We start from the raw sequence: 27,788 nt of genomic DNA, 5'->3' as shown, positions 1-27,788 counted from the left end.
CAGGGTTTTAATGTGAGTGCAAATGAAAGTTAAAATGCAGGATGCTCCTCTTTCCAATTTGATGTGTGGTTGTGTCTATAATGGGAACTCAATTGGGAAATTTAACTGGAAGAGAAGAGAGGTAAATGATCACACTTTTTCCAATGTGCCAGAACCATGAACCGTCTGACCTCAGCAGAAACATGTATTGGGAGTAGCTGCATGGTTTGGAAAGTTGGACTGAAAGCATGCAAAGCAGAATGGAGATTAAATTGGTGCATAATTGCAGCTTTAAGACGTTAGTGAGACAGTTTACAAATTAACAACATTGTTTCCAATAACAAAATATCATTTAAATGAAATCAGAAACTTTAATTCAAAATGATTTTAGATTGTCTCTTGAAAGTGAAAACATCAACCTCGCCACTGATTCATCAACATTAAAAAAAAACAAATTACATGGTTTTACAAAGCGTTTAGTAGCCTATCATATAGTATGAAATTGCCACTCACATTCACACTTACCTACTACACAATACAGTTTTCCAGCACACAGTGACAACTGGGATGGGACTGCAAGTAGTCAGCAGTACTCCTTCCAACACTACGATTGCTGGCCTTTCAGTTATTTGCAAATACACAATACTGAATACAAGTTCAAGTTGCTGAATTACGTATTTTCAGGCTTTTCAATAGCAGTTTGCAAACAAATCAACTCTGTGTACAGTTAGTTGAATATCCATTTGTCATTTAAATTTTTTAATGTGAATATTTTTTGGGGAACAGTATGTAGGGATTGGCAAGTAAGTTGTGGTATTCGCCGGTGTATTTTTGTTCTACAGCAACCAGTCAGAAGCAAAATGCTTTAAACACAATTTATCTTTGAAAATTTAAGAAATGCATGCCATTGTCAGTCTGAACGAGATTTCACGACTTTACGTGTTTCCAATAAGGGGAAATCTAGTGTCAATCCTTAAATTGTAAACCAGACGCAGATAACGGGCTGCCCATCAAATGAAAATGACAATCTTCTGTTTCGGGTACAATTTATTTTCAAATGGGTCGGCGGCCAGTGAAAACCTCACAAAGAAAACCAGGGAATTAAACATTACAAAAACTATTTGCTTAACTACTCAAAACAACATTATCTAATATATGAAACCACCAGCCATATCTGGTATTTATTCACAAAACGCTGGAGTAACTCAGCAGGTCAGGCAGCATCTCAGGAGAGAAGGAATGGGCGACTTTTCGAGTCGAGACCCTTCTTCAGACTGAAGAAGGATCTCGACCCGAAACGTCGCCCATTCCTTCTCTCCTGAGATGCTGCCTGACCTGCTGAGTTACTCCAGCATTTTGTGAATAAATACCTTCGATTTGTACCAGCATCTGCAGTTATTTTCTTATACAGCCATATCTGGTAAAATGGTAATTAACATGGCCAATTTAGTGGCTAAGCCTTTTATTCATATGAAAAATCACCTGTAGGTTATTCCTCCATTCACTTGTTAAATGGTGACAAAAGCATCCTTGAGTGCTTTACTTCCTTGGTTACTAATGGTGGTAACTGTGTGTGTGTGTGTGTGTGTGTGTGTGTGTGTGTGTGTGTGTGTGTGTGTGTGTGTGTGTATGTGTGTATGTATGTGTGTGTAGTGCCAAATATTTACAAAAACATTTATCTCATTGTTTGCAAGGAAAATTTGATTTAATGCAGTGCATTTGGCTAAAATTGTGTCACAATAGCCCTGAGGCTTGCCAGCGGTTGCTCTGGAAAACATTATCCTAACATCTTATAGTCTTCTTTTCTTGACCTAATTTCTTATTTTCTTAAATTGTTGATCTTTTCTAACATAGCTTTTCAGGATCTTGATCGAAAGGCATGGTTGAGCGAAAGAAATAACCAAGCTACTAAACATAACCTAACCCACCGAAGGAAAATTAAATGTAAATACAATATGCTGAATAAGATGGAGGACTGAAGATTATCATTAATGTTAATCTGGTGTTAAAATAAATTGCTTTGTTAAAATGGTAAATACTAACTTTAATGGCATACTTTAAAAATAAAAAGAGACACTTTATTTTTCTGATTAACTTTCAGAAAATAAAACTATCCAGCAATTGGAACTAAACTCGAACCAACCTAATCTGCTGTCTAAATTCAAATCTTACAATCAGAAAAATCTGTGAATATATTGGTGTAATTCAGCCTATAAGTATTTTTTTTTAAACTTGTATTTATGATTTGACAGTGGGGAGAGGCTGGCTGAAACATATTTTATTTTTGTCAAACCCCTCTCCCTTCTTGTGGAGAGGGTATTGTGTGCAACATTCTTCACAGTGATGTCGATGAACTTATAACGTGTGGAAAATCACCATGTCTGCTTGGATGCTGTTGTTAATCAAAAATGTGCCAAAATCAAGGCCAAGAGTAATGAGATAAGGATGAGAGATGAACCATCATCAGTGTCATTAAAAAATAATATTCAGATTATGGATTAATTCCACATACATCCCTTTTAATTAACCCCTGACAAATTCAAATACAAGGTGTTAACTTTAAGGTTAGATTCATTAACATTGTCTTACTTTTGTTTAAACAGAATCTTCCAAAAGATGAGAGCTGAACTCAAAAGGGCTCCAACACCCTCAAGAACATTATGGAAAACATTGCATAAAATTAGAATATTAATGCAGTTAAGTTATTCTGTTGAAAGCAAAATTAGCACATCTAAACAACACCTTAAACCGCCTGTGTTGCTCATTCTGCATGTACATATGCTTTGCAGAAATGCAAAATGGTCAGATTATTCGAAAACTGTTTTAGGATATCCAACAGTGATGCAGAAGATCAACGAGCTGACATGGATGATGCAGAGGCATTGATAGCTTTCAAATTAATTTAGAAGTAATAAGTCTGCACAAGGAACACGTGGATTGAATTTCATCCTTGTTAAATGTGCAATACATTAGCAGCTGTGCATTGAACTACACTTCCGAAATCTGATTCTATTGATTTTAGCAGAATTAAATTGGCACCCAAATGTGCACATTTAGCTGAATTTCTTCCCCTCTGTCTCCTATAGTTAGACCATAGAGTTCTAGCAGTTTGTAGCTCTCAAACATCAGAAGGTTATTGCCCCCTTTTCCCATTTATTTCTATAGCAAACTCTGTTCTACTTTTAAAGTTCCACTACACATTTGGAGGGAACATGTACTTAGTTTTCTCTGGTTTCTGATTTTTATGAACACCTTCGAAGTATCTACACTGATGTTGGATGTTCATAAGATAAATTCAGCTCAGTCAGAGAGTGACCAGAATATCCAATGTAATGCATAAGCAGCATAACTCCAGATATCTTTGATATTTTGGCCTTCCTCCTTTCATCACAGGCCCAAACTAATTTGATTTTGTAGTGAATGAATGTATGTATGAATTCTCTATGTGTGAATTCTTGCATGCATGAGGAAAAAAATCCATGCATAGCAGAACAGTTCCACTTGCTTAGCTTTACCCTGCCATCCACAAGCATCGAACCCCATACACTATCCCATCAAGAAATAACAGGAACTAATGTGGAAATATGAAAGGAGAAAACTCTGAGATCAAATGACTCAATCCATGTACAGAATTAAAGCTTGGGTATGTCAGTCATTATTCTACAATCTGGCTTGTGTTAAATTTGTGTGCACAGAACTGCTCATCTCTATTTGATCAAAAAAATAATAATGAGGACTGTTTCTCTTTTTAAATATCCCCTGACCTTTTAAAACTTAGCATCCTCAAAGCACTAACAAGGATCTTGCATGAATAACAAACTATTCCTTCAACTCTGTGGAGTTCACAAATGTTTGAATATTAAAATGTACACTGCCAAAATAAAACAACAAAATCGGGGGGTGCGTGATGCTGCGATTCCTGGACAAATGCAATATCTAACATTTTTAAAGCTGGAATTTTTGAGGTATGAAATTTTCCGGAGAACACGTCCTATGCTGCAGCAGTGAGTAATACAAATGGATAGTCATGAGGCATCACTGTATGTTAGACGTTGCAGGGACAGGCCGAGAAGAAAACATCCAACACCGTCAGTTCTGTTTATTTCCTTGTGACAGATTAATGTGGAATAGCAAGGAACTTGGCAAACAGTTTCTCTGCCCTACAGGACCAGGGGATGATGGAAAAAGAAAAGGTGCAGGGAAAATAAATAATGAAAGAAATATGGAATGGATGTTCTAAAATAAAGTAACATAATTGTAACCATTTCAATTAGCCATCATATTTTTGAAACTAAATGAAAAATACCAAGTTAATTAATAATGTGCTTCACTGTTGCAGATGGACTTATCATCAATTCATCTTATCCTGTACTGCTACCTTCATTGTGGACGTTTGATCAATTTTAACTTCTATGAAACCGATCATTTCTTGTCCACAATGTGATAAAGCCCTTAAATGGCAGCATGCGTTATCTGAGCCCAGATAGCTTGTTCAGTCACAAGCTCCTCATTTCCCTTCATTTTTTTGCTTTTTAAGTCTTGCCAAAATGGTTTCTGCTTTTCACTGATGCTATGGTTAACCGCACCACCTTATCTTGCAATATACATATTTTATTGTTTTGGTTCCCCCAATACCAAGTTCTATTACAGGAACTTCAGGCAAGTCAACAGCACAAAATATATCAAGTTAGAATAGGATCATGCAGCAATCCTCCAGCATTAAAACCTCAAATATTGGAGAGGTGTTACTACATTATAATCTGCAGATGTGCCCAAATGTTTGCTGATCCCAAAACAACTGCATTTCCTTCTTGAAATTCTTTGGAACCATAATTAATTTAATTCTATGATATGATGAAGGAACTGTATTTAGCATCAAATTCTGGATCCAACCTAGACTAGCACCAATACCATGGAAATCTGAGGGGATAATGGCCTATTTAAAAACTAGTAAAATGCAACACCTTAATATCCTGCTGGGGAACCTGCACTGGGCAACTGTTCCCTTGTCACAAGTGGCAGACTGCAGCTCTCATTCCATCTCTTCTGGCTATGACTGACTAATCACTCACAACTTTAATTCATAATCGCTGCTTATTGTCCTCTAATAGCAATATTATTCTGTCTGAATAATTCTTCACCTATACATCTGCCAGACTTTCAAGCAATTAGATTCCTTTGTTCCTGATATTTAAAAGAATCTACGGCACTGTGAAAGCTTCTTGGTTCATGTGTGGAGCTTTGTTATCTGGAGTTATTTTAATGACCACATGGTAATAATCTGTCAAAATTGCTTTTAAGTGGGACAACCACATTGACATGACTTTAAAGCTTGACATTTAGTGGAATAAGTTGTTCAATAAACAATATTGCAGTGCTAAGCTGGAAGTACTATAATAATCAGGCATTAATGGAATCAGTTAACCAGCTTTGAGGTTTATCTGATTTATAGCAAACCCTTCCAAGAAAAGTTTTGTAAACTTACAGAAATGTATATCTTAACTACTGTAATTAACTTTTGCCCTGGTTGCTCCAGAAACATACTAGTTTTGCACCCACATTGTCTGCCTGCCATTACTTCCTTTGCATCACAACCCCATTCTACTGCTTTCTGACAAATGACCCAAATTATCGTTTGGGAAGGCCCATTGGAATTGTCAATTTAATAATGTGATTTGAACTCACAGCTGGAAGTTCATAACATACGTGGGAATAACATGACATGATGTGGATTTTAAAGAAAGAGTCTCAAGTGAAAATTATGATAGAATAACTGAGTAACAGAATGAAAAAGCAATGTGATAATGAGCAGCATTGTTCCACATGAATATACACAGGTAGAATATGGAAAAGATGTAAACCAAACATGGTTGATTATTAAGGTTGTAACAAATCCACAGTTGCATTTTTTTGGCAAAAACTGGGATGAAAAGAAAGGAGATTTAAAGTATTGGCATCAGTACACTCCAAAGCTTTGAGTGTCCATGAGATTTAATGCTGAAGGAAGAGGGGGCTTGGAGTTGAAACTGCATGACTAGTGCTGAGAGGCCAGGACAGCGCCACACAATGCTGCAAAAAATCCAAGGCATTACTTGAGTTTTGTTAAATAAAATGAATGAAGTTTTAAAATATGTAAAGTTTGTTACAGCCCTAATAATAACCAGTAAACAACAGAGGCTAGCACAGGATAAAACCTCCAGGGTTAAATACTGGTGGCTCAGTGACTAAGAATTCAGAGCGGAATATGCTACATTTATACTGTGCACTACTGCACCCCATGATCTCTTCCAAAATGCAATGCTTTCAGTCGTGTAACCTGATAAAATGTAACAAGGATGCTGGCAGGAAAGAAGATCAGTCAGCACCTGTCTTGTGGGCAGTGCGATGGTCTTCGAGGCAAGGGGAAGGGTTGTTGTGGGTCTTGAACAGGAGGTGAGGGGGCAGTATCTGAGGTCTTTCCACTGCCACAGCAGCTAGTGCAAATAGTCATCCACTCTGGCAAAGGAACAGGACCCAATCCCCGTGTGTGCCATTAGTCGGAGGCATTCGGATGCCTGGCCCAGTGCAAGCATCAATGGTGGCTGCTTTGGCAGATTCTGAGATTCTGTGTGTAAAAGGTGGAGGAAGAGTAAACAGATATTAGTTTCCAGCACTAAAAACACAAAACACATTACCATCATAATTTCTCCCCATTTAAAATATTGCATTATTATTATTATTATTATTAATTTTTAGATTCAGATTGCTTTATTGTCATATACACCATGGTGTAAATGAAATTTCTTGTTCACATGAAGTTCATAGAGAAGATAGAATATGATAATTTGAGGAAGGACATCCTTGTAATTGAGGCAGTGCAGCTTAGGTTCACGAGATTGATCCCTGGGATGGCAGGACTGTCATATGAGGAAAGATTGAAAAGACTAGGCTTGTATTCACTGGAGTTTAGAAGGATGAGAGGAGATCTTATCGAGACATATAAAATGATAAAATGACTGGACAAGCTAGATGCAGGAAAAATGTTCCCAATGTTGGGGGAGTCCAGAACCAGGGGCCACAGTCCTTGAATAAAGGGGAGGGCATTTAAAACTGAGGTGAGAAGGAACTTTTTCACCCAGAGAGTTGTGAATTAGTGGAATTCTCTGCCACAGAGGGCAGTGGAAGCCAATTCACTGGATGAATTTAAGAGAGTTAGATAGAGCTCTGGGGGGTAGTGGAATCAAGGGATATGGGGAGAAGTTGGGCGCAGGTTACTGATTGTGGATGATCAGCCATGATCACAATGAATGGCGGTGCTGGCTGGAAGGGCCGAATGGCCTCCTCCTGCACCTATTTTCTATGTTTTGATAATGATAAATACAACAATATATACTATGATAAATGCAAAATGGTAGAATGGTGCAAAGGTTGTAGTGCAATAAAAACCTGAAATGGGCAACAAGGTGGCGCAGTGTTAGAGTTGCTGCCTTATAGCACCAGAGACCAGAGTTTGATCCTGACTACAGGTGCTGTTTGTACGGAGTTTCTATGTTCTCTCTGTGACCGTGTGGGTCTTCTCTGGGTGTTCCGGTTTCCTCCCACACACCAAAGACGTACAGGTTTGTAAGTTAACTGGCGTCTGTAAATGTTTAATTGTCCCGAGTGTGTAGGATAGTGCTAATGTACAGGGATCGCTGGTCGGCAGGGAACCGTGAGCCGAAGGGCCTGTTTCTGCGCTGTATCTCTAAAGTAAGACTGGAAAAAGCATTCCAGGTAGAATTAAGAGTAAGAGTATGTGGCAGCACCTCCAGTAAGAGTGTGAAAGAGGTGATTGTTTTACCTTCAATTAGATTTCTGAATTAAATTCATTAAATGAGAAGGTGCATTCATATCAATAGACAATAGACAATAGGTGCAGGAGTAGGCCATTCAGCCCTTCGAGCCAGCACCGCCATTCAATGCGATCATGGCTGATCACTCTCAATCAGTACCCCGTTCCTGCCTTCTCCCCATACCCCCTCACTCCGCTATCCTTAAGAGCTCTATCCAGCTCTCTCTTGAAAGCATCCAACGAACTGGCCTCCACTGCCTTCTGAGGCAGAGAATTCCACACCTTCACCACTCTCTGACTGAAAAAGTTCTTCCTCATCTCCGTTCTAAATGGCCTACCCCTTATTCTTAAACTGTGGCCCCTTGTTCTGGACTCCCCCAACATTGGGAACATGTTTCCTGCCTCTAATGTGTCCAATCCCCTAATTATCTTATATGTTTCAATAAGATCCCCCCTCATCCTTCTAAATTCCAGTGTATACAAGCCTAATTGCTCCAGCCTTTCAACATACGACAGTCCCGCCATTCCGGGAATCAACCTAGTGAACCTACGCTGCACGCCCTCAATAGCAAGAATATCCTTCCTCAAATTTGGAGACCAAAACTGCACACAGTACTCCAGGTGCGGTCTCACCAGGGCCCAGTACAACTGTAGAAGGACCTCTTTGCTCCTATACTCAACTCCTCTTGTTACGAAGGCCAACATTCCATTGGCTTTCTTCACTGCCTGCTGTACCTGCATGCTTCCTTTCAGTGACTGATGCACTAGGACACCCAGATCTCGTTGAACATCCCCTCTTCCTAACTTGACACCATTCAGATAATAATCTGCCTTTCTATTCTTACTTCCAAAGTGAATAACCTCACACTTATCTACATTAAACTGCATCTGCCATGTATCCGCCCACTCACACAACCTGTCCAAGTCACCCTGCAGCCTTATTGCATCTTCCTCACAATTCACACTACCCCCCAGCTTAGTATCATCTGCAAATTTGCTAATGGTACTTTTAATCCCTTCATCTAAGTCATTAATGTATATCGTAAATAGCTGGGGTCCCAGCACCGAACCTTGCGGTACCCCACTGGTCACTGCCTGCCATTCCGAAAGGGACCCATTTATCCCCACTCTTTGCTTTCTGTCTGTCAACCAATTTTCTGTCCATGTCAGTACCCTACCCCCAATACCATGTGCTCTAATTTTGCCCACTAATCTCCTATGTGGGACCTTGTCGAAGGCTTTCTGAAAGTTGAGGTACACCACATCCACTGACTCTCCGCTGTCAATTTTCCATGTTACATCCTCAAAAAATTCCAGTAGATTTGTCAAGCATGATTTCCCCTTCGTAAATCCATGCTGACTCGGAATGATCCTGTTACTGCTATCCAAATGCTCAGCAATTTCGTCTTTTATAATTGACTCCAGCATCTTCCCCACCACTGATGTCAGACTAACTGGTCTATAATTACCCGTTTTCTCTCTCCCTCCTTTCTTAAAAAGTGGGATAACATTTGCTATCCTCCAATCCACAGGAACTGATCCTGAATCTATAGAACATTGAAAAATGGTCTCCAATGCTTCCACTATTTCTAGAGCCACCTCCTTAAGTACCCTGGGATGCAGACCATCAGGCCCTGGGGATTTATCAGCCTTCAGTCCCATCAGTCTACCCAAAACCATTTCCTGCCTAATGTGGATTTCCTTCAGTTCCTCCATCACCCTAGGTTCTCCGGCCCCTAGAACATTTGGGAGATTGTGTGTATCCTCCTCAGTAAACACAGATCCAAAGTAACGGTTTAACTCGGTTCAGTGGACAATTAAATTGAGCTGGACTTTCTTCCAATGAGGGGGCTGTAATTTTCAGCTTCAGGCTAAGAATAATCAGCAAACCCGATAATGGTATTAGGTTACACATCTTTAAGGCTTATTTTGCAGAAGGAAAGATTGGCCCAAAACAGTCTCCATTAAATTGGTGCAATAAGGCCTCATTTCTACCACGTAATCATTGATTTCAACAATTCAAAACTCACTCAGTTTGTTTGTGCTGCTTACCTAAAATAGCACTATTAAGGGCAGCACAGATCGGTTCCCTCTGGATAGGATCAAGCTGCTGCCCAACTGGACAGCCCCAGGGATCAGAGTATGCTAGCAGACTGAATGCATCCTGCAAAAGTAAGATACAAAGTCACCACACAACTTCAACAGTTTTAGTGCCGCATAGCAATGATCCGAGTTCTACTTCATTTTGTTTTTCATCCCCCACCACCCACTGTCGGCTCTCAAGCCCCTACCTCTTCAGCTGGAGAATGTGCAACAAGAGCTTAGAGAGTTCCGGCTTTTTATTGAAGATAGACATAGAGTGCTGGGGCAACTCAGCGGGTCAGGCAACAACTCTGGAGAAAAAGGATGGGTGACGTTTTGGGTACCAAAGATAGATAGGCACAAGGTACTGGAGTAACTCAGTGGGTCAGGCAGCACCTCTGGAGAAAAAGGATGGGAGCTCAGCGGGTCAGGCGACATCTCTGGAGGCAAAAGATGGCCTTTTATTGACAGCTGCTCATCGCAATATGGCAATAAGCAAAGAGCAGATGTGAGGAACAAAGTTGTATTCCCAATCAATTGTATGCTCTTTGTTAATCATTGCCCACATGGCCAGGCTAATAGGAAGTTGCATTCATTATTCCAACAAATTGAAAGAACGGCGATCTAATAATATTTTTGAACCATCTTCTGTTGTCAGGTAAAGTAAGGAAATTGGAGACAGTGCAGTCAATGAAACATCTTTGGAAATATAAACCTTTCAAAATAAATAAGGCAGTAAGACCACAATCAATATTCAATCCTGCAAAGTTCAAAAGCGTGAGTATGTGATACCTGCAACATTTTTTTGTGTGTGGCATTCTTTCCATATTCTCTGCAAAGTTGTTCACTTAAAGCCTGCAATTCCCGTCCAAACTGGATCATGCGTTCAGTTGCAGCTTGGTTCCCTCCACAAAGCTGACGTTGGGGGCAGCTGTCCTCTAGATTGGGAGAATTAAATGAAACAAAAGGAATATTAAAAAGTTCATCACAATGAACTAAAAAAATAAATTAAAAAAAGATGCCCCAAACTAAATCCAAAGCTTTTGCCAAAGAATGAGAACTACATGTCCACCAACTGCTGCATTTCAGTTAAAACAGCAGCGTAGTTAGCACACCATAGAATCTTATTTTTCTTAAAGAAAGGAATGCTAAACTTACAGTTGTGTTATGCAAAATTTCTGAACTGCTCACGGACCCAGAGAATAAGTGAAGTGAGCGAGTGAAACCTGCACGAGATAGCCCAGCTGTTGGCAGTGGTGCAGTACAAAGCTGAACAGTAGAATTAACAAAAAAAATGTCTTTGGACATAAGATTCTCTCTCTCTTAGTTTATATTAATTTCTCTTTCTTATTTTCTTTTGCTGTGCAAGATGAGGCACAGTGGTCATGTTGAAGGTATTGTTGAAGTATATAGTAAATATTACATTATGGTGACATATCAGCCAGGTGAAGACCAGAGTTAGTCTCAGCTGATAAAGTATCAATACATAATCAATAATTTTTGGTGATGGTGATGAGCTTGCAAAATGGGTAGGCAGAAATGGGAAGCAACTAAAAAGTACTTTGGTGAGTAGGGCAATGTGAGATTTCAAAAGGGGTGAAAAGTAAATTAGTGGAGTTGGATTGAGAAAGTGAAAGGAATCGAAAGTAGTCGACATATTTTTCCCAAAATGCTGGAGTAACTCAGCAGGTCAGGCAGCGTCTCAGGAGAGAAGGAATGGGTGACGTTTTGGGTCGAGACCCTTCTTCAGACTGATGTCAGGGGGGCGGGACAAAGGAAGGATGTAGGTGGAGACAGGAAGATAGAGGGAGAACTGGGAAGGAGGAGGGGAAGAGAGGGACAGAGGAACTATCTGAAGTTGGAGAAGTCGATGTTCATACCACTGGGCTGCAAGTGGGCCTCACTATGGCACTGGAGGAGGCCCATGACAGAAAGGTCAGACTGTCTCGACCCAAAACGTCACCCATTCCTTCTCTCCTGAGATGCTGCCTGACCTGCTGAGTTACTCCAGCATTTTGTGAAATACATTACTTTGATTTGTACCAGCATCTGCAGTTATTTTCTTACACGACATATTTTTCCGATATCTTGACCTGATGAAACATTGCCTTGATATCCGCCATCAAAGCTACCGGCTCTTGTCTGAATCTGATGTGATTTACCCTTGAAAACCGCAGCACAGTCGAAGACCACTCTTAATGTTCCTTTCTTTGAATGAAACACCCCATGGTGTGGGATATACCAAAGCTCTCCATCACTTCGATTCAGCTGTTCTTCTGGCACCCTTTCGGCATAACCATTATCAATCATCTCTGTGAGGAAAGATGTATATTCATCATGAAATTCTGTATTCTTGCCAAACTTGCGTTTCAGATTCTGAATGCGTTGTTCTGCAATGCAACGGTTATTCGGCAGACTAACACTTTCTTGTTTAAAAGGTAAAACTAGGCAGTAGTGCCCTTCTATCATCTTTACTGAGTGATTCATAATTTCCAAGAATTTTACTTCTTCTCTGGACATTTCTTCTGATTCCTTGCTGGTTCTTTCATTGAAGTCATGATTATATTGCTTGGTCAACAACTCCTCTAGATTTACAATAGATATTCGATTGATGGCAGCAGCAGTATAGTTATTCCTTTTACTGCCTTTGTTGTTCCTTCTCAGGGTGTCATAGATAACCCATCCGAGTTTGGTTCTCACGTCAAACGGTCAATCTCCTTGACTGGTAACAACCTTTCTAGGTTCTAATGCCTTCAAAGCATTCGTTCCAATAAGTAGGTCGATATCAGAATTTATTTTAGGTATCTTGACATCCTTCAAGTAAGGCCATTTTTCCAAGTCTTCTTGCTTAGCTATATTTGGATGAGAGACAGGCATAGTCTCTTGTGTAAACACATCAGATATTTGTATAAAATTGTCTTCCTCCAGACTAGATATTTCCATACTTGTGATATGATAACTATCGTAGCATTTCTGACCCTTCATGGTGTTCAAGAGAAGCTTAACCTTTTCTCCTGTAATGTCCAGCCTTCTCATCAAGCTTTCTGTGCACAAGGTAGCTGAACTTCCACTGTCCAAAAAAGCGTATATTTGCAACACTGTATTCCCCTCGCTACTCCTTACCTGTACTGGTAAGGTGGAGAAAATACAGGTTTCTACCCTGGCCCCAATATGCGCATTTATCTGAGGTGAGGCAACAACATCACTCGTAGCTGGCTTCTCCTTTTGTTCCATTTGCTCCGGCTTCTCGTCCGTATTCCTCTGTTCAATGTGAAGCAATTCAGGATGATCTTGTTTGCATATATTACAAGTTATCCGATTCCTGCTGTCTTTAACCATGTGTCCTTTCTTCAGACATCCATAACAGATTCCTTTCTCCTTCAAAAAGTCAATCTTATCTTTATATTCCTTTTTTTGAATTTTCGACACCATCTTATAGTGTGACCAACTTCATTACATGAAAAACAAAACCCTTGTGGCTTAACGGTGGATACGTCCTTTTTCATTCCGTCCTTCGTTTCTACAGGTATTACGGCAGCAGCAAAACTGCTTTCCTTAGGTCCTGATCTTCCCTTGGTTTTAGTAAAGGTAGAGCTTTTGACAGTTGCTGATTTAGGATCTTGAATATTCCCATAGCGTAGGTTTGACATTAACCGTACTTCTCTTTCCATGAAATTCACCAGGTCAGGAAGCATGGCTTCTCAATCGTCAACCTCCTGTATCAAATCTGCCTTATCTCTCCACTTTTCTCTAAGCCTATAGGGCAGTTTTAGAACGATAGCCTTCATATTACTAACGACATTCATTTCTTTCACGTGGATGCTATTTCTCATTGAATTACAACAACCCTTAAGAAATATCGCAATCTCATGCAAAGCCTTCACATCTTCCGCCTTGACAACTGACCAAGCAAAGGCCTTTTTCATGTATGCATTTTGTTACCAAAATGTTCTTCAAGCAACTCTCTTGCCATTTGATAGCCCTCATCCGCAGGCAAATGTCAACAACTCTTAACAAGCTGCTTCGAATATCCGCTTGTGTATTGCTCCAGGAATCGTAAGCGATCTCTGTGACTTGTAGTTTTTATTTCCACTCCTTCTTCAAACGCTACTATGAAAGTTTCATATTGTAAAAGATCACCATCATATTTAGGGATTTCCATTGGGGGTAAGGTGGAAGAAAGATTTTGTTGAACCAGGAGCTTGCTGATTCTCGTTTGATTCCTTACCAATTCATAGAATTCATTTTGAAATAACTGGCAGTGCAGATCGATCCGGATGAATTTTGTCATGAGCTCCATAATCAGTTGTTTGTCTCTGGCTGGTTGCAGGTAGCTGATGAACAGGCCTCTGAGAAGAGTACTGGGTTGGCTCATTTCGAGCCATAACAGACATCTCAAAGGTAGGTTGCTTCGGTCTAGTTTTGTCGACCATCCACTTACTCAGTGCCAGTTTGGCGTCACGAGACCATACTGGCTCTGGCTGTGGGTTGACTTTAGCTGTTGTTTCCAGCTTAGTAGCTCCTTCTTGGATTAAGGAACTCTTCTTCCGAGATACTCTCGAACTGCATTTTGATCTTTGGCCTTCCAGTATGTCCCTCCTTGCCCCAGCAGCTGCCAGCTTCGTGGCTATTTCCAACCGTTCCTTCTCTCTCTTCAGCTGTTCTGCTTGTCTTTCAGCCTCTCTCTTCAGCTTGGCTTCTCGTTCCTCAATCTCATATTTTTTCTCTAAGGCGGCAGTTTTTAGCGAGAGAGCAGCTATCTCAGCTTCAGCTTCCATTTGAGCAGAGACCCTTGTAGTTCAACTGGCTACAGAACCAGATTTTACGTCTGGATCTTCGCGTTGAAACGTTTGAGACACTATCCTGAGGTGTAATTTCTTCTCCCACTTCAACCCCTTGTTGCATCGCACCTTCTACTGTACAGTGCAATGTTTGAGCTATGGTTTCAGACAACCACTTCTCCGCGTCAGCCATGAAACCATCAAAAAATTCCACCTCTCTTGGAACCACTGAGTGTGCCATTCGAGTTGCTCCTTTGGTAGTTGTAAACACAGTATTGAGTTGTTTTTCTCCAACCTCATGGCAAAGGTTAAGTAGTTGATCCAGATTAGATTGTACAATGTTCGCATTCTCATCTGATTCCATTAGTTCCTTCCGATATTCAATTAATTTGATGACCTGCTTCCACAACTTGTCTCTCTCCTTCTGGCATCTTTCCAGATAGGCTGCCTCTCCCTTTTCCGAAAGTTTAATGTCTCTTTTCTCATATCTTCTTGATTTTCGCATCTCCCTCCTGTGGCGGTTCTTCATACTTACCTGATGGAAGATCCATGATGAATTGATGCTTATCGCTATGTTCCAGAAACACCAGAAGAATTCAAAACAGAATGAGTATTTATTCAAAACACATCATTAATTCCAAGGCTGAGAGTCTTCGGCCAGTACCTATGGTAAACAATTGCTAGCTGAGCACCTTATCTTGTAGGTTCACAACATCGTTAATTTTCAAGGTCGTGCTCTGCGCATTTGTTTTTCTTATCTCCTCGTAGCATAAACAAGCTTCTTGTATCAAATAGTACTTCTGTGGAATTTTCTCACAGGCTTTTAAGTTTTTAAACTTCTTAACTTAAAATTCCGACTAAACAGTCGTCTGCTCACGGTACCCGGTCAATGAGGTCTTCAATCTTCTAATGATCCAAGTGTAGACCGTGTCAATTTGCCTTCGACCGGCAGATTCTTTGTTCCAGGATTTCAGCTCTAATCCCTGGCAGAGATTCAGCTTCTTATTCAGATCCACTGTTGAATTGGATTTTGCTTATAGAACACGTCTTTCTTAGATTCTTCTGTCAGAATAGTTTTTTACTCTAATGTAATGGCAGTTTCTATACCTTCTCAAAGTCCAACTTCGATAACCATTACTGCTCGGGGATGCAATAGAGGTATAGCTTACTAACAAACAGCCCTCAGATAACAAAAACGAATCTTCCAAACTCTGTTTCTTGACTAATTGGTCTTTATTAATGTAGCACAAATCAAAAGAGTAATTCATAACTTTTCGTTCTTATCAACTGTTTCTTCTTCAAACAATACAGTAAAAATCATGTAGTCGTTACCATGAGGTCCTTGTGAGTGTAGCTGGCGCGAGTGTGGCAGTCGAGAGTGTGGCTGTCGAGAGTGTGGCAGTCGAGTGTGGCAGTCGAGAGTGTGACTGGCGCGAGTGTGGCAGTCGAGAGTGTGGCTGTCGAGTGTGGCAGTCGAGTGTGGCAGTCGAGAGTGTGACTGGCGCGAGTGTGGTAAAAACTGTATTCTCTCCATCCTCCAAGACTAAAGTGACCCACAATCTCTGTGGTTACGCTAGCCTCCTCCCATGTGGGCACTCCCCATTACGTATCAAATCACACCCACAAGCATGCAAAAAAGACAGAAACTAGAAATATTAAACAGAGACATAATACAATGACCGTAACTAAATTAAGCGTAAATGGCTCCTACAGTCACTAATAAATTCATCTGAGATTGAGTATTCTGTAGAAGAGATGCATGAACAGATAGATCTGGTGCTGAGAGGTAGATATTTGCACACAAGCATTATATGGTAGCAGAACAAGTTGTGATGACTGATAAAAACAGATACAATTTTTATTTATTGAAACAAGGACATGGAGCACGGAATACTAGCGACTTTGCGTATGGTATTATCCGTGCTTTAGAAAGACATCGAGAGCTTAGATTTAATGCAGAAGGGAACCCCTGGTGAGGGACTCTAATTAATTGCAGAGACTCGAAAGATTTCGTTATTTTTTGAACAAAGAAATTTAAGGGGAACTTGCCAGAGGTGTTAAAATCATGAACGACTTTGGCAGTAAATAAGAAACATCTTACCCAACTCAACATTCTATAACCATTAGACACAGATTCAAGGTAATTGGCAAAAGAACCAATGTTAATGTAATAAATACTTATCACATCAAGGTATAATCTGAATGCACTTGTTGAAATTAGTTGCAGCAGTAACTTTGAAAAGGGAATAAAATAAATAGTTGAGGGGAACAATTTTCAAGGCCACGAGGAAATCGGGAACAGGACTAAATAGTTAGCTCTACCAAAGCTCAGCGTGAAGCCTCGGCTAGTTTTTTGTCTAGTTTAAAGATCAACGATTATCCATAAACTAGTTCTATCCTACACACTAGGGACAATTTATAAAAAGCCACTTAACCTACAAACCTGCATGCATTTGGAATATGGGAGGAAACTGGAGCACCCGGAGAAAACCCACCGTCACTGGGAGAGCGTGCAAACTCCGTACAGACAGCACAGATAGTCAGGGTCTCTGGTGCTGTAAGGCAGCAACTCTACTGCCACTCTAATTGCTTGTGTCATTTCTTTGATTCTAAAGTTCACCATGGTATTGTCATACGTTCCTTATCATGGTTTTAAATCTTACGATATATGGAAGTAAAGACTCTCAAAATCTTGGAATTTGCACATCAACGTCTGATATCCTTAGAATACATAAAGTCATAAGTGATAGGAGTAGAATTAGGCCATTTGGCCCATCAAGTCTACTCCACCATTCAATCATGGTTGATCTATCTCTCCCTCCTAACCCCATTCTCCTGCCTTCTCCCCATAACCCCTGACACCCGCACTAATCAAGAAATACAAAAGGTGATACGGGACTTAAACAATGACTGTGGGTAGGTAGGTACAGCAGGCAAAGGAGCAAATAGTTGTTCAAAGGGCAGCACAGTGGTGCATCTGGTAGAGCTGCTGCCTCACAGTGCCAGAGACACGGGTCCAATCCTGACCTTGGCTGCTGTTTGTGTGGAGTTTGAATGTTCTCCTGCGTGGTTTGTGACTGCGTGGTTTTCCTCCAGGTGCTCTAGCATTCTCCCACGTCCCAAAGATGTGCAGGTTTATAGGTTAATTGACCTTTGTAAATTGCCCCCTAGTTTGTATGGAATGGGATAACATTGAACTTGTGTGAACAGGAGATCTACAGTCAGCACGGACTCGGTTGGGCCTGTTTTCAGGCTGTGTCTCTAATAAAACAAATTTTAGCAATGGTAATGCAGTCAAACTTGCTGACAGGAGCTGGAAGGTAATTCTAAAAACAAAATCACAACCACTTATTTCTATTTCTGGGGAAGAGATCCCCCCCCCCCCCCCCCATTTTCAGCAGCAGAGGAATTCAATTTAAGGAGGATTAAAGTGGGAAGAGTCGGCAAATAATGCTGAGAAAACAAAAGATTTCCATATGATAAGAAAACGAGTATGGAATCTCACTCTCTCTTCACCCCCATCAAAATATTGGCCTACGTATTTCTTCCTTCTTTTGTCACCCTCCCTTTCCAAACATGTATGTCCACGGATCCATCACCCGCCCCCTCCTCCGCTCACGCACGGTACCCCCTACTGCGTCTGACCCCCTCCTCCGCTCACGCACGGTACCCCCTACTGCGTCTGACCCCCTCCTCCGCTCACGCACGGTACCCCCTACCGCGTCTGACCCCCTCCTCTGCTCACGCAACATGCCCCCCACTGCGTCTGACCCCCTCCTCTGCTCACGCAACATGCCCCCCACTGCGTCTGACCCATCGCCCGCTCCCTCGTCTGCTCACGCAACATGCCCACCACTGCGTCTGTATGTCCACAGATCTATCACCGCCCCCTCCTCTGCTCACGCACCGTGCCCCCCACTGCGTCTGACCCTACCCATGCTGGACTCGTCAGTCGGCAGGATTTCTTCGTGTTTATAGTTGCCGTTCATTATTCTAGTCGAGGAATTTTCCAAGACCCCATTGGTGTAGTGCTCTGGTTCCATTTCCATTTCGCTGTCACTGTTGAACAATAAAAGTAAATCAGGCCAATAAAATGGTCAAACACAATTCAGGTGAAAATCAGCTGAGGCAGCCACCCAAAAACCTTCCCCCTCAGCAAAGGACAAAACACAAATGTCTTCCTCTGCTTCCTTTCCAACTTCCAGTTATTCAGACAACTTAACCCTAGTCTCATCTTTTCATTCACCATAATTACATAACCTTGAGTCGGACTTTATCAAGTCAGGAATCAGAGACTTCGGCTTTTCCCATACTCTATTGGAGCTAAAACAAGCACAAGAAAGAAATAGGGTTCAGGTTTCCTTCCCTATTTCCCAAGTATCATGTTTAAAGTTAGCTTCACTATTCCCAGGTGCCTGAGATACAAAGGCAGTGTGTTATTTATTTTTTAAAAGCTCCTTGCATTTAAGGCACAGTATTTAGGAGCATACATGTGCCTGCACAAATAATGAATCATAAATAACTCCATGAAAGTTAATGACACCTTTCCCTCGCCACAAGCATTGCCAAATTACCTATTTCACCGGACTGTTGGTTTGTTTGCTGCTGGGTTTATTTTCTTTCAAGTGGATTTTGCTACAAATGAGGTCTTGGAACTTAACAGTAACGTAAAAACAAATTAGTTCAGCACCAATGATGCCACAGCTGCACTCTCTCCCAGGACACAACGTCTAAAATAGAGGCCACTTTCCCCGTATTTATTTGCTGTTGTGTTGTAATGAATGCTTAGCGTTGGAGGACAAGTAGCAGGACATTAATTATAACTGTGACATGGATATCAAACTACCCGATAAGCATCCTACCAAAAAGGTTACTTATAAATATTACATTGATTTCCAAATAAAAATAATGGCACCCTACATGTCAAATCCATAGCAAATTCAGATCATCTATGTTACGATATTTTTCCGCATCTTCCTTGCATTCATTGGCTCCAAGACTGCGCTAAATTAGCCATTTTAATGCCAGACATGATAAAATCAAGATATAGATAAAAATAACTTTCATCTGCAAACCCCTCTCGAGACAAAAAGGTTGTGATCAACTTACTTAATGCACCAGCATTGCTGAGTCTCCACTCTCAACATCTCACGGATATCAATAACCAGAAACTATTGGTCTAGTCACATAAATCCAGTCGTTACAAGGGTAGATTAAATCTTTTAAAAAAGGACTAAAAGTGCTGGAGTAACTGAGCAGTTCTGGCAGCATCTCTGGAGAACATGGACAGGCGATGATTCCTGTCCTAGGGAAGAAGGGTCCTAACCGAAGCGTCACCTATCACATTCTCCAGGGGTGCTGCCTGACCCACTGCGTTACTCCAGCACTTGTCTATTTTCATAAACCAGCATCTGCTATTCCTTGTTTTTACATCAAATGCTATGCAATCTAAGGAGTGTATGTAACACTACTTTATACGACGCAAACTCCTGGGTACCTTATTCATAAGCATTAAATATATCAAACCGCATTTTTACGAGAAAGGATTCAAGGAGTGTGTTAAGTGTTTGCTTTCTGTGAATATGTGAAATGCAAACAGAATACCCCTTAGTCTGCAAAGGTGCTCTTGCTTTACTTAACCAAAAACACTGAATTGTAGTCAACTGGGCTTTATTGCAGACCTGACATACCTGGTTTCTTGGTTACTTGTACTACTGTGTTGCTGGGATTTGGAAGAGTCTGTAGAATTGGACTCGGAATAGTTTACAGAGGAGGGTGAAGAGGAGGATGAAGAAGATGATGACGATGAACTTATAGCTGGATATTTGTTGTGGATCGGTTTGCTTTTTGACGACACAATCCCATTGCTGCAGTTTGGACTATCTGCTCCTGCAAAACACACAATAGATTTAATGGACAGAAAAAAACCCTCTCACTAACATGATCCCAAGTTGCCAGAGGATGGTGTAGATGCAGCTACAATTACATTGTTTAAAATACATTTTTACAGATACAGGGATAGGAACAGTTTAGAGGGACACGGGCTGAACACAAACAGATGAGGTTAGCCTAGTTCGACGCCTTGGTCAGCATGGAATTAAGATCCAATTATTCCAGCTATGTATTTAAATTCAGTTAATCATCTGACATGTTTTTAAAAAGTAAGCAGATTCATTAAGCAAATAATTTTCATTCATACTTACCTGGTATGGAGTGTATTTGACACTTAACAGCCCTTTGAAATGGCCCAGCAAAGCTTCTACATTAATAAAGAAAAAGGCCAAAACCAGGCAAACTACCTGACGTGCTCAGCATCAAATATGATGGCGGTAAGGCCCCGCCCAGCCAGCCAACCTCAACAAGACTTTCTGAATCATGTCTCAGGAACTGGGAAGCCATCCTTTTAGCCAACTCAAGCAACAGCCTGACATAACCATACGCACAGAATCATATCTCATAACAAACCAGACTCTGCCAAAAAAAAAATCCATGACTACAACTTCTCACCAGTGGCAGCCAGTGGTAATGAAGTGGAGGGGGCAGTTCTGAGAGGCCAGAAAATCGGCCTCGTGAGAGAGCTGGATAGAGCTCTTCAGGATAGCGGAGTCAGGGGGTATGGGGAGAGGCAGGAACGGGGTACTGATTGAGAATGATCAGCAATGATCACATTGAATGGTGGTGCTGACTCAAAGGGCCGAATGGCCTACTCCTGCACCTATTGTCTATTGTCTATTGTGAAGTTCCAGTTTCAACCATATTCAGCTGTCTCAGGAATAAACTTCTGTTTCGAGGGTCAGAAGTGGGAATATTCACAAAATGACCATTTTTAAGCAACCCCTCAGCAAATAATGCACATAACATGCAACTCCTCAACAAATGAAGCGGTCGGTCCATACTTGCATTCAGGAGACCCGACAACATCCAGGGATGGGCTGTTAAGTGACAAGTAACATTCATGTCATGGGTCGGCCAGACAATGAATAATTTAAAAAAGGGTTTACCAGCTTCTACCTAACTTTACTACCCTAAATCTCCCACCATTAATGTCCTGCAGGTCACCATTGACCAGAATCTTAGCCGAACCAGTCATCTAAGAAAAACAAATATCTGAAGATACAGGAAATCTGAAAACCACCAGTGAATGCCTGAAATAGCAGGTCCATGGAGAGTAAAATAGTTAGATTTCAAGACAAGGATATTTCATACATTTGATACCCAAAAGCTTGGTAGAGATCGCAGATGGGCTGTAATGGTTTAAGGTCGCGGTTACCACCATTTTTTCAAAGGTAATGGGAAATGGACAATAAATGGTGACTAGCAACCACAATTCTTTTTCCCCTCAGAAAATGAATTTAAAATATTTCCTTAAATGAACTATTTTAAATGTGATATGAATCTTATGTAAGATTGGAGTTGCCCTGATGGAATAACTGTAAAGAATGTTTCAGGAGATGTTAATAGCACCTGTTAATAGACTTTCCATAAGTACAACACAAAACCAAGTGATTTGATGTAAACTAACTCATCTTGTCCTTTATTAAATATTATCATCCAATATTCAGACTAAATAGAATACCAAGTGTTATAACCAACTTGGAGTTAAAAGGGTGGTGTGAATTTTGTGGTCAATAATATTGTTTGAATTGAGAAAGAAAAATGTTTCCATACTCCACCTGCATTGTTGATGTGGGAGTTATTGGCTCCATGCCTGGGGCTCATGTTGGGTGATCCAGGGTAGCTACCTTGAGACTTGGGACTGCGAGCACTGAAACAGCGCACTTCACTGTCTGTACCGTTCACCATCTCCACAAACTGCCGACACCTACATAAAATTACCAGAGTCATTGTTGAGCAGAATATTAAGAACAAGCAACATTAAAGTAAAAATCAGAGCAATATTGAGTTCCGCGAAAATATCAAATGATTCTCAACTGCCAGCTATTTATGTCATCTACTATGTAGCAATTCCTTGGAAATTGGGATTCTGACTCTATAATGTGAAAAGGAAGCTGCTTGCATGTGCAAAACATGCTTCTAAACAGGTCGCTATGTACCAGTTTTTAAGGACAAATGGGTGGAATGTGATCAGTTCCCAGCAGAGAGCAGACTAACTGCTGTTCATTAAGGGATTGGCAGCTACAAAAACATCTTGGATCAATGTTTCTCTGACCTACGGCATGCAGACACAGTTTAGACGCTGCACGTATGTACTGCTCATCTTGCACAGGGAGCTGGAGGATTTTGTAGTTAAATAAGTTCATTCATACAATTTAATCAACTTGCTGACACCTCCAATCTGGGGAGCTCTCAGTAGGTTGTGGATGGACCATCAATTTTGCTCGAGATTTGGATCCTTCTCCCTTACAAATCCCCACCACACATGCACCTTACATTTGGTATGCAATGTCCTTACTTTAACATGAAGAGCAAGTTTGGGTTACGCTCCAACAGTCCTGGATACAGTTGTTGTGTTGCCTCTATAGCTTCACCCACTCTTCCTGCTAAAACTAGCTTTTGTATTCCTGAAAGACAGAAGGTGATATTTGCAATTGCTAGCCAGTTCCAGCTTCACACTTGGCATTTTTATTAAAAAGATAGTTCTTACCAATGCGTCAGAACATTCATGGCTATGATGAATTGCACCATCACTAACAGGAACCATCATCGGAAAACAGTTCCAGATTAATTGTACAACTAGATACAGACTGGAAGGCAAGACCAAAAGGGCTCTGTCCAATTATGCTGTTTGATTAATTCCATTTCCACCAAACTTAGTGGAATATCATTGATTAAAAGTGGTTCCTAAACAACAGTACTTTTGTGACATGGTTATCTGCTAAATATACCATGGAATTTCTATGCACGTCTAATTTGGTAGTGCATGCATTGAATTAATATCGCACCTTACAGGCAATAGTTCTCACAATTGCATTAAACAATATTCCTCTGAAGGAATGTGAATTATGTGCTCATTTATTGCAATGGCTTTTGAACACACAACCGTTTGATTCAGAGCAGTGAAATCTACTACTGGGCCATACTGATACAGGTTATAAAGTTGTGTAGGAAAATAACTGCAGATGCTGGTTCAAATCGAAGGTATGACAAAATGTTGGAGTAACTCAGCGGGTCAGGCGGCATCTCAGGTCGAGACCCTTCTTCAGACTGATGTCAGGGGACAAAGTCCTGCCCCCCCCCCCCCCCCCCTGACATCAGTCTGAAGAAGGGTCTCGACCCGAAACGTCACCCATTCCTTCTCTCCTGAGATGCTGCCTGACCCGCTGAATTATTCCAGCATTTTGTGATACCTCAGGTTGTAAAGTTTCTGCTTTCCTCTGCTCAAAGTTTTCAGGGATCTTTAGACACTCAGCAGCCATTTTGATTTGCCATTTCCAATTTATTCTCAGTACCACTTTGGTTTGTAGCACAATATAAATAAAAGCAAAATGGTGTTTTGGTGCCGAGAAGGAGTAGATATAGTCAAACACTGAACTATTTTACATCTACAAAGCCAGATTGGAGCCAAAATGCTGACCCGATGGCACCAGTATGGATTTATTAGCCTTGGCAAATCAGGAAAACATTATAGATGGTTAAACTAACTGGTTTTCTTTTTGAAGCCTCGTAATGATCATTAATCAATTGTAGGTTTTATTAATTAGTTGAGCTTTAATTTTAATGTTTCCTGCCACAACGTATTCCGATGTGAATATTCTAGATATCTATTTACTCGTTTTCAACGCAAGATTTCACCTCCGTATTCTACCTCCGCATGTTTAATTCTTGTGTGCCTATAATGTAACTTGGTATTCTTCCCTTTTCAATCATGGAGACATGTGAAAATCAAGAAAACATTAAACCATTAACATTTGGACTGAACTGAAAAGGGCAGGGTGAAATCAGTACTATCTAATTTATACTTGTAAGAGATAGATCAACTAGTAAATCAATTGTTACTGAATATCAAAAATCAAGAGATTAGAGGTTATACAGGAAAGGAGCTCTGAAGTAAAAGATCAGCCACGATCATATGAAATAAGGAGGAGGAAAAGGGACTGTGGCCTATTCTGCTCTTAATTCAAAGGAAAAGATACATTGGCTGTTTCACACATAAGATATAATTTTGATTAAAATTTTTTTAATTTATTTGTTCAAGGTTTGCGATCATCATCAGCATTGTTCATCCCTGAACTTGACGGCTCATTAGGCCGGTTCAGTGTGGTTAATAGTCAATCGTATTGGTAACACACAAAGATCAAAATGGATAAATGTGCCAGAGTTCATTAGTGAACATAATGACATTAATGAACCAGCTGAGTTTTTAATAACAATCTGGTAATTTCATGGTCTCTGCCACTGCAACTAGATTTTTTTTCCAGATTTATTTAATTACTCCAATTGCAATTCCGAGCTGCCATGCTGGGAATTGAACTCATACCTCCACATAAATAATCCAAACCACTGGATACTTGTAATTTATCTATGGTGCCTAAAAAACAAATTTATTCTTCACTATCTCATTTTATTTGTCTACTACCATGAGTACATTCATGTTACAGTGCAAGTCCTCAAGTACTAACAGTACTTGGGTCAACTGGTGATTTCTCCTACATGGTAAGAGTTTGTATTCAGCACACAGCCCAAGTGTAAAACTAAAACGGGCAGAAACTGCCAGAGTAACTCAGTGGGTCTAGCAGATTCTCTGGAGAACATGGATACATGATGTTTCAGGTCAGGAATCTTCAGACTGATTGTGGTGGTGGTGGTGGGGAGAATGGGATGGTGGGGGGGGGGGGGGGGAAGAGAAATTGGGAAGAGAGGAGGGACAGGACAAAAGCCTGGCAAGTGATAGGTTGGTACAGGTGAGGAATGGTTTTGATAGGCAAGTGGCGGACAAAGTCAAAAGGCATGAGATATGGATAGAAGAGGTGCAATTTGATAAGCCAGAGGAAGGAATATAGGTGGAAGGGAAGGCAAAAGGGATATATTGGTGAAACATAGGTGCAGGAGTAGGCCATTCGGCCCTTTGAGCCAGCACTGCCATTCAATACGAGCATGGCTGATCATCCAAAATCAGTACCCATTCCTGCTTTCTCCCTATATCCCTTGATTCCATTAGCCCTAAGAGCTATATCTAACTCTCTTGAATACATCCAGTGAATTGGCCTCCACTGCCTTCTGTGGCAGAGAATTCCACAGATTCACAACTCTGGGGTGAAAAAGCTTTTCCTCATCTGTCCTAAATGGCCCACCCTTTATTCTTAAACTATGACCCCTGGTTCTGGACTCTCCCAACATCGGGAACATTTTTCCTGCATCTAGCCTGTCCAATTCCTTGAGAATTGTATATATTTCTATAAGATCCCCTCTCATCCTTCTAAATTCCAAAGAATATAAACCCAGTCAACCCATTCTTTCATCATACGTCAGTCCCGCCATCCCAGGAATTAACCTGGCAAACCTACACTGCACTCGAACAATAGCAATAATGTCCTTCCCCAAATTAGGAGACAAAAACTGCACACAATACTCCAGGTGTGGTCTCACCAGGGCCCTGTACAACTGGTTGGACCTCCTTGCTCCTATATTCAAATCCTCTTGCAATGATGGCCAACATGCCATTTGCTTTCTTCACTGCCTGCTGTACCTGCATGCTTATTCTCAGTGATTGATGAACAAGGACACCCAGGTGAGTGCCCAGGTGGGGCAAGTGCGGGTGGGCGGGGAGAAAGGGAGGGGTGGAGTCCATAAAATTGGAAAATTCAAAAGTTTGTACTATGAAGTTGCAAGCTAAAGCCTGTTATTTACTTCTAGAACAGTGTGCTGAGTTGTATGCTTGTTGATCTACAGAGTGGAGACTGGAAATCTGTGTATCGCCAGACTGTTTTACCAAAGGGGACACCACAGGAATCATTTTCACTGTAAAGGAGGGACATTGAACATAAGAAGTCTCGCTGTGTTTTCTTCCTCTTTCATTGGAGTGCAGAGATTAACTCGCATGCTTCTTAACTAACATTGGGAACTGATTTCATTTGAATGATGGGAGGGTTATTACTGACGGCACTGGGCCTGTACTCACTGACGTTTTACGATACAATACGATAGAACTTTATTTATCCCAGGAGGGAAATTGGTCTATTAGAAGGATGAGGGGGTCCTCATTGAAATTTACCAAATAATGAAAGGCCTGGACACAATGGATGTGTAATGTTTCCACTAGTGGGAGAGTCTAGGAAAAGAGCCCATAGCTTCAGAATAAAAGGACGTACCTTTTAGAAAGGAGATGAGGAGGAATTTATTTAGTCAGAGGGTGGTTAATCTGTGGAATTCATTGCCACAGAAGGTTGTGGAGACCGTCAATGGATATTTTTAAGGCCGAGATTGACAGATTCTTGATTTGTACGGGTGTCTGGGTTATGGGGAGAAGGCAGGAAATGGGATTGAGAGGGAACGAAAGATCAGCCATGATTGAATGGTGGAGTAGACTTGATGTGCTGAATGGCCTAATTCTGCTCCTATAACTGCGAACTAATGGGCAGTGCTGTTGGCAATTAAGATCACAGGGATTTAAAATATAAGTTTCAAACTGTTTCACATAAAGATATTGCTGGCAGCCTTACGCTGTCTGTTTTTGATTGAGTTCTGCTCCTCTTGAATGGTCTGCCCTGTTGCTCTGGCAAAGGCAGTTGCCGTCGCACAGTAACCGTGATGCACCAGGTAGGACGACACCAAACTGCAAAACAAATTCTCACATAATGAGCTAGTTTAAATGTGGTACAAAGACAATTGGCTAACCCACTATTTATGAGAAACAAGGAGCATCGTTTCTTACTTTTGCAGCATTGTCTGCCACTCCCCTAATCTGTCACCGATGGGGAATCGCTCAATGGTACCATGAATCTTTGCTCTCCACTCCCGCATGTAATCTTCAATGTCAAACACAAACGGCTGCTGCCCGAAGTTGGCATCCACTATTTCACCAGGCGTTTGGAGCCCCACTGTCGGGTACAAGTTAGGCTAAAAGACAAAATTATTGAAAGAAAATGTGAAATGGCAAACTCCACAGTTCAACAATGCAGTTGTTTACTATTATTTGCATTTTGTGGTCAGAGAAGAGGTAAGTGTGGCGCTATTCA

The 27,788-nt window shown here is 40.9% G+C and overlaps 1 protein-coding gene across 3 annotated transcripts in view; it reads right to left on the bottom strand.

The window, feature by feature from the left end:
- Positions 1-1,260: 1,260 nt before the first annotated feature.
- The window catches only part of ranbp10 (RAN binding protein 10), a 103,891-nt gene continuing 77,363 nt past the window's right edge, over positions 1,261-27,788 (bottom strand). Inside the window, exons 6-14 of one of the 3 annotated variants that reach the window (XM_078400330.1) lie at positions 27,485-27,669; positions 27,273-27,412; positions 23,066-23,174; positions 22,326-22,474; positions 20,343-20,541; positions 18,587-18,711; positions 10,664-10,809; positions 9,842-9,953; positions 1,261-6,583 (exon numbers count right to left, since the gene is read on the bottom strand). In XM_078400330.1, the coding sequence (XP_078256456.1) occupies positions 6,453-6,583; positions 9,842-9,953; positions 10,664-10,809; positions 18,587-18,711; positions 20,343-20,541; positions 22,326-22,474; positions 23,066-23,174; positions 27,273-27,412; positions 27,485-27,669 (1,296 nt within the window). In that variant the 3' untranslated portion in view covers positions 1,261-6,452. The remainder of the gene's footprint in view (positions 6,584-9,841; positions 9,954-10,663; positions 10,810-18,586; positions 18,712-20,342; positions 20,542-22,325; positions 22,475-23,065; positions 23,175-27,272; positions 27,413-27,484; positions 27,670-27,788) is intronic. The other 2 variants (XM_078400331.1, XM_078400333.1) reach the window with 2 other exon arrangements.

The sequence above is a fragment of the Rhinoraja longicauda genome, chromosome 6, assembly GCF_053455715.1.
Source record: "Rhinoraja longicauda isolate Sanriku21f chromosome 6, sRhiLon1.1, whole genome shotgun sequence".
Lineage (NCBI taxonomy): Eukaryota > Metazoa > Chordata > Chondrichthyes > Rajiformes > Arhynchobatidae > Rhinoraja > Rhinoraja longicauda.
This window is presented reverse-complemented; position numbering and strand designations above follow the sequence as displayed.